Source organism: Terrapene carolina, unplaced genomic scaffold (genome assembly GCF_002925995.2).
Source record: "Terrapene carolina triunguis isolate 2854851 unplaced genomic scaffold, T_m_triunguis-2.0 Scaffold31267, whole genome shotgun sequence".
NCBI classification, from domain to species: Eukaryota; Metazoa; Chordata; order Testudines; family Emydidae; genus Terrapene; species Terrapene triunguis.
This window is the reverse complement of record NW_020695618.1, coordinates 1-10,344: the sequence shown is the minus strand read 5'-3', so window position 1 is coordinate 10,344 and position 10,344 is coordinate 1. Positions and strand designations below refer to the sequence as shown.

The following is a 10,344-nucleotide window of genomic DNA, read 5'->3' as shown; positions in this document are numbered from 1 at the left end:
TGCTCGGCCGGGGGCCCGGGGGCCGGGCCGGGGACCGGCAGTGCTGGGCGGGCTGGGGGTGCTTGGCCGGGGGCTGGCCCGGGGCCGGCACCCCAGAGCCCGAGCCGACCCAGGCTGGAGACGCCGGGGGGGCCAGACTGGGCTGCGCCTCCTCCCCCCACACCCCCCTTACCTGCTTCAGGCTTCCCGCGAATCAAATCTTCGCGGGAAGCAGGGGAGGGGACGGAGTTGGGGCGGGGACTTTGGGGAAGGGGCGGAGTTGGGGCGGGGGCGGGGGCGGGCCTGGGGGCGGGGCCGGGGCCCCGTGGAGTGTCCTCCTTTTGGAGGCTCAAAATATGGTAACCTTAGGCATTGACCACTGTCAGAAAGGCTGCACGGATCATTGGTCTCTCCAGTTGTCAAGGCTGTATCCCCACTTTGAACTGTAGGGTACAAATGTAGGGGCCTGCATGAAAACTTCTAAGCTTATCTACCAGCTTAGCTCTGGTCCGCTGCCACCATCTCAAGAATTCCCTCCCTGGCAAGCCTTGAGAAACCTTTCACCAATTCTCTGGTGAACACAGATCCAAACCCCATTGGATCTTAAAACAAGGAGAAATTAACCATCCCCCCTCCTTCCTCCCACCCTCCTTTCACCAACTCCTGGTGAATACAGATCCAAACCCCCTTGGATCTTATAACAAGGAGAAATCAATCTGATTCTTAAAAAGAAGGCTTTTAATTAAAGAAAAAGGTAAAAATCATCTCTGTAAAATCAGTATGGAAAATAACTTTACAGGGTAATCAAACTTAAAGAGCTCAGAGGACCCCCCTCTGTCTTAGGTTCAAAGTACAGCAAACAAAGATAAACCCTCTGGTAAAAGGTACATTTACAAGTTGAAAAAACAAAGTAAATCGAAGACGCCTTGCCTGGCTTTTTACTTACAAGTTTGAAATAGGAGAGACTTGTTTAGAAAGATGGGGAGAACCTGGATTGATGTCTGGTCCCTCTCAGTCCCAAGAGTGAACAACAACTTAAACAAAGGGCACAAAACAAAAGCCTTTCCCCCCCCCAAGATTTGAAAGTATCTTGTCCCCTTATTGGTTCTTTGGGTCAGGTGTTAGCCAGGTTACCCGAGCTTCTTAACCCTTTACAGGTAAAAGGATTTTGGAGTCTCTGGCCAGGAGGGATTTTACAGTACAGCTGTTACCCTTCCCTTTATAGTTATGACACCAGTATGGGAATTACTAGGTAAGTATTACAAGCAGTTTCATTTTCAGTAATTGCACACCAGGCCCCACTGCCCAAGATACTTTGTAGGAGACAGTACAGTATACATACACATACCCACACACCTCACACTCATCTCCCTCCAAAACACAGGACTTCCTTCACTCTCCTATACACTCTTCCCCAGGTAAATATTGACACACACATCCCTTGAACTCACACATACTCCTTCCCCTCCCCCAGCACATTCTCACCCATATTCAATCAATCAGTCAGTCAGACACACTCCCTCTAGAGCACATACATACACCTCCCCTCACTGTAGGGTGACCAGACACCAAATATGAAAAATCAGGACAGGGGGTGGAGGGTAATAGGCGTTTACATAAGAAAAAGACCCAAAAATCGGGACTGTCCCTATAAAACCAGGACATCTGGTCACCCTACCTCACATACATGCACCAACAAAGACACACTCATACAAATGTTCACACACTCTGAGAGTCTTTTAAAAGAACTTTTCTTCAAGAATTTAGCTTTTGTACTGGAGGGCTGGGAACATGCTCCTAGACTAGAGAGCAGGAAGTGGAGCAGCACAAGTAAAACAAACACCATGAAATTTATTGTAGCAATCCTCCCAAGCTGGGACTGGGATCTGCATGTCACCTAAGGCCTTCTTCATGCTGGCTAACAAATGAGTTGTAAACACATTGGCAGATAAATCAGTTTCTGACATGAGTTGTGCAGCCTGTGTGGACTAAAGATAAACTATGTTAAACTCATGTTTTCAAAAAACCCCAAACAAGTGTGTGTTTAGATTTAATAGGGCTATTTTAAACGTTATATAATTTGGTTGACCCATCCATCCCATTTATTTAAAAATGAATGTTGAAATTGTGGTCCCATTGAAGTCCATGGCAAAAATCCCAAAGATAAACAATTATGACCATAAGCCAGAACTATACTGTACTATAACATTCAGTCTTTCATTTACATACAAAATAGGTAGCACAGGACTGCTAAGCAGAAAGTAATATTTCTACACCAAATACCCATGTTTCTACCTGTGTATAAAAAACACTGCACCATCTAATTCTGGGGCCATCAGTATAGAATAAGATAGTGCCATGTACCTATGAATAACAATACAGTACTATGTACTATATACACCTTTGTTGTACCAAGTGTCTGTAGTCCAAAAAAAACCCAAAACAACCCCCACACCCAAAACAACAACAAAAACTGTCTAACAAAGAGTTAAGCGTGCTAAGTGATAATGTACTTCCTTCTTACGACATTTACAAAATTCAAGCATTTAAAAGCAACAAAGTGAATACTTAATATCAGCAAAATCCCTATGCTGCCTACACAATAAGCAAACACATTCTTATCAAGTGTAAAGAAATGCATATTCCATCACAACAGCTTTAAGTCTAACCCATGGGAAGTTATTTTATTTTATTTTTATTATCTTGGTTATAATATCTAAATATCTTGATTGTAGCCGCTAATTTTTTGCAGTGATGTTGTTAAATGTTAAATCATATCAGTTACTTATCAACTAACAGTAGAACTTTGGGGGGAAATACTTGAAATTGAGAATAATGCTGTATATATGATTCAGCCAACAAAATGCAAAACATTATTGGTTTATGGTAACCTGTATATATGTAAATGTATATTTGAGGCTGATCAATATGGATCATTAATGTATAAATTTGCAATGTTCATGTTACCTTTTCAAAAGGATTGTGTGTCTTGTTTATATTTTGAAGTTACTCATGAAATAATGCAGTTTATTCTGGATCACAGTTAAGGCTGTGGCATTACATTAAGGAATTTGAGGAGAACACAGTAATGTGTTTATTATGTTGGCAGTGTAAGAGTTATAATATCTTTAACTATTAATTTCCTTGCTAATAAGGGAACGGATTTTGTAAGTGATTAAATATGTTACTGTTGTCATTTAGCAACCTCCCCGCCCCCTTTTTTTAAAGCAAAGTTTGGTTTTGGAATTGTCTGGGGTTATTTTATTAATTTTTTTTCCTCCCCTCACCTCCCCCCACACCATTAGTTTAGGTAAAAGAAGATACTGGGGTGAAATCCTAACCCTATTAAAGCCAATGGGATTTTTGCCATGGACTTCAATGGGACCACAATTTCAACATTAATTTTTAAATAAATGGGATGGATGGGTCAACCAAATTATATAATTAAAGGAGTGAACAGTGCTGGTCAAGTGAATAATGGATCCTGCACCGACCTGTCTTGTTCCATGCACACATTCACTAGCACAGCTTACCTTCACACTGAACATTAGTAAAGAGTTCTAAAAACCCATTGAACATCAAGCCCCAGGGAGTGTGTTTCTTGAGGACTGTTGTGCTCCTTGGTTACTGGCAGAAATCCAAAACCCAAGTGAGTTTAACTCTGCTGAGAAATTCAATATATAACCTCCAAGTGCCCTGTTTGGAACATCTTGTTGCTGTTATGAAACTGAATTCACTAGTCCAGAAGAAGACATAGGCTGCCTTCTACTCCCTCTCCCTGGGCTGATCCTGCACCACTGGGATTTTTAGTATAGACTTCAATGACGTCAGAATCATGGCTGCTGTGTGTGTCTATGCTCCACTACTTTCTTCATCTCATTTGCAGTTTTCCATCTGCATGCTTTTTCTGAGTCACCCTTTACGCTGAGCCCAGCCTTCCAATTAATATTCACCTCCCTATCTTCCTCTTTTTAAGAAACTCCAGAAAACCAGCATCTGTCATGAAGATTCCAGCTATAATACCCACATGCCATTTGGTTCACTGCTATTCAGGGCCGCCTCCAGCATTTCTGCCGCCCCAAGAAAAAAAAAAAAAAAAAAAGCCGCGATCGGCGGCGGCAGTTCAGCGGCAGCTCCTTCGCTCCTAGAGGGAGTGAGGGACCTGCCGCCCCCGAATTGCCGCAGGTGCCGCCCCTCTCCCTTGGCCGCCCCAAGCACCTGCTTGTTAAGCTGGTGCCTGGAGCCGGCCCTGCCGGTAGCAAGGTCCCCACATCTAAAGTAAAAAGGTCACAGGAGAAGGAGAAACGCCTCTACCCTGGCCCCAAGCTGCTGCGGTGAGAGAGGGATGAGGGGCGGGGAGTCCTCTCTCCCCGCCGCAGCCCCGGGGTAGTCTGCACCCCAAACCCCTCGTCCCCGGCCCCACCCCAGAGCCCGCACCCCCAGCCAGAGCCCTCATCCCCCTCACTCCAACCCTCTGCCCTAGCCCTGAGCCCCCATGGATCTGTAAGTCACTCATTTATACAGTTGGGGTCTTTGATCTGTGGAGATCATGAATGGACATCAGCCAGACAACGGGCCACTCCTCAGGGCAAAGCTTCGATAGGGCCCAGTCTTTGCATAACCTGAGGGGGTAATTTGCGTTCACTTCCCCCTAGGTATTTCTTGGGAACCTAACTTAACTTTGTTAGGCACATTGTTTAAAATAGTCCTTTGAAGCTCACCATGGTTCATACTGGCCCTAGAGAAGTTACAGACAACTGCACTATACTATATAACTTTGCATTTTTAAGACACTGGACTCCAAAAATACTTAAACTGTGTGTGTTCAGGATATTGCAGGAAATTGCCAAATCTGTCACAAGCCATATCCAGGCTGAAGGAAAACAGAGGCATCTGGATCAATAGTTTTCAACCTGTGGTTTGCAGACCCCTGGGGGTCCTCAGTCAATGTTTAAGGGGTCTGTGAAAGGTTGTCGTTACCACAGAACAGTGGTTTTCAATCTGTGGCCTGTGGACCCCTGGAAGTCTGCAGACTATGTCTAAGATTTCGAAAGGGGTCCGCACCTCCGTTTGAAATATTTTAGAGATCTGCAATTGAAAAAAAGGTTGAAAACCACTGAGCTAGATCATCTGAGAAGGAAGCCTCTGCTCCTACCAAATTCTAAACCATGTCGTGTGCTCCTTTTGCAGGTCACTCGTTGATGTGCTACACATGCCAAGGGGAGACGTCGAACAAGTACTGCATGAAGATATCTATGTGCGCAAAAGAAGACAATTATTGTGTGACAATCAAGGACGTTGGAGGAGCTGGTACGTTTTGGAATCATCCATCGTTATAACGCATTATTTGTATTGTAGTGGTGTCTAGGGGCCACAGTCAGGGATTGGGGCGTTCTTGTGCTGGGTGCTGTACAGACATTCCATTAAGGACTGGCCCAAAGAGCTCATGATCTAGGCAATGACTAGATTCAACAGGTAGATGAGACAGACAGACTGGGGTGGGGAGAGGGCAAGGTAACAGGAAAGGATGGGGTTTTCAAAAGCACCTACGTGACTTAGGAGCTCAGGTCTCACTGACAGAGGTCTCTGCTCACCACTTGCCTAGCTTTAGAACTACCAGACCAGATCCTGAGCTGGAATAACTTGGGGTTTCTCCACTGAAGTCAAGAGAACTCTGCAGATTATACCAGCCGAGGCTCTGGCCCACCAAAGGTATTTCTAAGGCTCTAGTGAACATGGTGTCTAAGTGACATACAAATCGATTTATGTAGTATTAAGCACAGCATTATTTAATCTCCCTCTCTTAGGCCACACTTCCAGGTTTTTGTGGCTCTCTCCCACCCCATCTTCTTCTGGAAGGATAAATAAATGATCACTGAACAGCAAACTGCCGAGCAGCAGGAAACTTCACACCACCAAGAGGCAGTCTCCTTGGGAGGGGATCCTCCCAGAATCTCACTAAGACACACTAATGGGAGGGAGAGCCCAGTGGTGGTCTGGAAGGTTTGGGGTCTGGTGAGTGATTGGGATGAAGCCAGTGCAGGCAATGCCATACATCCGGCAGGTCAGTGGGCAGTACCATGCCATCCTGCCTTGTCATACTGGCTGTAGTCCTGCACTGGTCCCATTAGGATTTCCCCTAGATGATCCTACAGGAATATTGGGGAAGAATTCCTGTTCCCCCCACCAGTGAATGTGCCATGCCATGTCAGAGGGCATTACTGTATCACATTAATGTGCTCAGCTGAATTTGTTGCTCACATATGCACTGCTTGGGTGTGTACAGGGCACTCACCAAACTCTCAAATTTCCATCCTAGCATGCAGTGGGCTGAATCTAAAATCTGGACTGGATTCTCTATGGGCCAGTCTATTTTTTGGATGTTCCGTCTCTCTAGGTTCTTATATGGTCCCTATCACCATAGTGCCTGTCTGGGTCAGGAATCTAAAGGGCATGTTAGAGGCTACTACCTAGCGGTCTTTAAATACTAAGTGCTGTAAAATGAACACCATAGCCTGAGTCTAACCATTATCTGAAAGCATCTGGTTCCTGCATTTCCTGGCTTATAAAGACTGACTGGGGTAAGGGCCTAGTTAGTCATTAATTGTAAAGAAATTCCACCCTGTTGGTCATTATTGCATAGGCACTTTGATACTATTATCTCCTTGGTACTAAATGTAGTCAGAACTCAAGGAAACTTTTCAGCAACGATTCCTCTCTTTGTTTCCTTTTCCCGGGTAAGGTTCCAAATCCAAATACCGCATCTCCAAGATGTGCTCTCCGGAGTGCCCCAAAACGATCATGAAGCAAGGCAAAACGGGTGCTAAAGTGTTTTGCTGCGATAAACTATTGTGCAATGTGAATGGAGCCAGCAGCATGGAAACCAGCTACTCGATGATTTCCATGGGGATCCTGGCTAACTTCATCTACATCTTCAGATCTGGACTGTGATGGGTCAGGAAAAGAGGACTTTATGCCCCGAAGAACCTGCTCAGGCCCCACTGAGACACCAAAAGCCTACTCTGTGCAAAGCTTTCCTTTGGGCTAACACTTCCCCCTATACTCTAAGCGTCACTTCAGACCCCCTTAGCAAATATCATCTCTATCCCTTTTCACACCATGGTTCTTGTCTCTCCCGCTGACTGACGGACCCACTGCCGAATTGCCGCCGAAGAGCCGGACTTGCCGCCCCTTTCCGTTGGCCGCCCCAAGCACCTGGTTGCTGTGCTGGTGCCTGGAGCCGGCCCTGCTGTAACCGATGGATACATCCGACCAGATGATGTACAAAGTACTTATACAGGTCCTGATCCGGGAAAGCACTTAAAGCATGTGCTTAAATTGTAATGAACTCCTTGCACATGTAAAGAAAGGAGCAGTGAGTAGGAGTGGAGAGGCGATTTTACCTCCGAAGACAGCACTGGAGAGACTGATACTGGAATACTGGGTCCAGTTCTACTGTCCCCATTTGTAAAAGGATGTTGAAAAATTGGAGAGTGTATGCAAAGAAGAGCCATAAAAATTATTTGAGGGCCAGAAAAAATGCCTGCCAGTGAGACCCTTAAAGGACTCAATCCATTTAGTTTATCAAAAAGAAGATGAAGAGGTGACGCTTTTATTTACTGCAGGGAAAGTTCCCTCACAGTCGTTTATTCCATCCAAACAAACTGTGCTGTATTTGGCTTTTCTGACCGCTTGGAAGCACTGCCATAAGGAAAAGGATCAGGTGGGCTCTCAAAGATTCCTGGATTCCCTCACTCTTGTTTTCCTGGCTCCTTAACAACCAGGCTTCCCAGGTTCAATATAGGCCCCAGCCCTGCAGCTCTGAAAAGTCTACCGGCTGCTAAGCTGAGTTTTGGGAATTCCCTGGTACTGTCCTGTGATTCCCTGTGAGTGAAGTGGTATCCAGTGGTGGCTCACAGATCTTCCTGCCCAGCCGGATTTCAGTGGGGATGAGGCAGTAATAAAGCTGGGAAGACTGAGTGTGTGTGTGTCGGGGGGAGGGGGGAGGTAAGAAGCCTTTAAAGGTCAGGGAGGGACAGGGGAGCAGCGCAGGGTAAGCTGCATCGGGGAGCAACCAGAGCGGGAAGTACAGGCATGTTTTCCATGTTGTCCATCTCCCCCGCCCATGAGCCCTTGGGCAGTCCATGGGTAAGCACGGTCTGAAGGAGATCTCCCCTGACATCTAGTGATGAGCTAGGCAGCGGTTCTCAAACTTCATTGCACCGCAACTCCCTTCTGACAACAAAAATTACTACATGACCCCAGGCTGGGGGAGACAGAGTAGGCAGAGATGAAACCTGAGTCCCACTGCCCCGGGCAGGCGGGGGGGGGGGGGGGGGGGCAGAGCTAGAGCCCTGCCACCCCAGGGGCTTCAGCCCGGGGCGGCGGGGCTCAAGCTTCAGTTTCAGACCTGAGCCCCAGCGAGTCTGACATTGGCCCCGGTGTAGCCTGGTCTATAGATTATGAATAGAAATTCCCAGTTATCACTTTGAGGGTTGACAGGTTCTTGTCCCAAGGTCAGGCTCAGTATTATTATTAAAATGATTATATAGTTGGGAACCCCGATGTGCACAGGTGTAACACTCACTCTATAGGAACTCTTTTATATTTACAAATAAATAATTCATTAATACATTTAGCAAAGTCACACGCACTCTACCTCAGTAAGGTAGATAGAGATAATACAGAAAGTACATCGGAACATCCATCCTCCCACCATCCCTTGCCGAACAACCTGCAATGTTAGCCATTATCTTCCTCGTCACCGTCACCTTCCTCATCTTCACCAGTGGCCATCAGTCCGGCCCCTCCCAAGGGCTACATCTCTCTCCCCTACTGCCCTGGGATGCCACTTTTATAATATGTTACGCTGACATTACCATGTCTAATGCATATTCAATAGGGGTTTCTCCCCTCTTCCTTATATGTATTTCCTCCCCTTACCAATGTTAAGGTGTCCTCCTTCTGTAGGTTAGTGTATTTAAGATTTCACCCCATTATCATATACGTCAATTTGTTGCCATGGATGTTCCGTCCAAAACCTTCCAGAAGTTGGTGTCAGTCAGTTCATGTTCTGTGGTTGGCTGATGTCATTATGGACAAAATTCCCCCTTACACTCTACTGCCTCAAAACTTCTGAGTTACCTAAAAAAAAAAAAAAAAAAAAAAAAAAATAATGGAGATACCCCATCTCCTAGAACTGGAAGGGACCTTGAAAGATCATCAAGTCCAGCCCCCTGCCTTCACTAGCAGGACCAAGTACTGATTTTGCCCCAGATCCCCAAGTGGCCCCCTCAGGGATTGAACTCACAACCCTGGGTTTAGCAGGCCAATGCTCAAACCACTGAGCTATCCTTCCAGTTTATCTATGCCAAAGTTCGTAGGCCTCAAGCCTCATGCTAACTGCTGAAGCCAATGTCTTACAGGATACAAGCCTGTAGGTTCCTTGCATCATAAGTGCCAACTTTCCCTGGCACTGGTGGGTGCTCACCCCCCCCAACCCCCGTGAAAATCACTGCCCAGCCTGCAGCTTCCCCACTGATCTGGGTTCTGTGGGGGAGCCTCAAAATGTGTTATGGTAGAGAGGGGCAGGTGGCAGCGGAGAAGCAGCAGCAGTGGCAGGGTGAACGATGGCTGCAGCGGCCAGCGGGAGCAACGGCAGAGTGAACGGCGGCAACCGTGCGAGGCAGCCATGGAAGCACTGCTCAATGCTTCCCCACCCCTCCTTCCCGGGGGTGGGAGGGGAACCCTCACGAAGGCACCTCTGAGCCTTTGCTGATCAAGGACAGCAACTGGGAGTGGAGTGCAGTGGAGGGAGAGGGGAGTGATGTGCTACAGGGACATTCGTTCATCAGTGGGAAACTGAGGAAAAGGACGCTGCCCAGCGCGCTCTAGGGTCAGTTTGGCTCATGACTGCCCGGTTTTGAATGTGGTTGTGGTATTTTCCCAAACTCATGCCTTTCTCTTTTAATACAAGTTCTCTTTTGTTATACACAGACTCAATGCTTGTGAGAGGGGAAGTACTGCCTCTTAGCGGGGTGCTGTTTAGTTTTCCCAGATTACTGGGCGGGGGCTCGAGCCGGTTCTGTGTTGTAGGGTTACGAGGAACCCCTAGGTATTGAACCCGGCCCTTGTTGCTGCTGCTTTCACCTGGCAGAAGGGTTACACATGCCACAGTTGATAGGGACCCACCTGTCTCTCCGGTTTCTCAGGATCAAGTCCAAAGGTGCTGCCAACCCCAAACTAGCATGAGACGGACCGCAGAGCCCAGAGGCTGGCACAGGAACAACCACCAGCCCCACTGTTGTTCATGTTTCAGAGTAGCAGCCGTGTTAGTCTGTATCCGCAAAGAGAACAGGAGTACTT

At 46.9% G+C, this 10,344-nt stretch overlaps 1 protein-coding gene across 1 annotated transcript; it reads left to right on the top strand.

The window, feature by feature from the left end:
• Positions 1-5,169: 5,169 nt before the first annotated feature.
• LOC112117467 (lymphocyte antigen 6E-like) lies at positions 5,170-6,930 on the top strand (the record flags this gene model as incomplete). Its single annotated transcript, XM_026662905.1, has 2 exons — positions 5,170-5,289; positions 6,722-6,930. Coding segments are annotated over 2 exons (329 nt in total), but the record flags the coding sequence as incomplete, so codon positions are not given.
• Between the last annotated feature and the right edge of the window lie 3,414 nt (positions 6,931-10,344).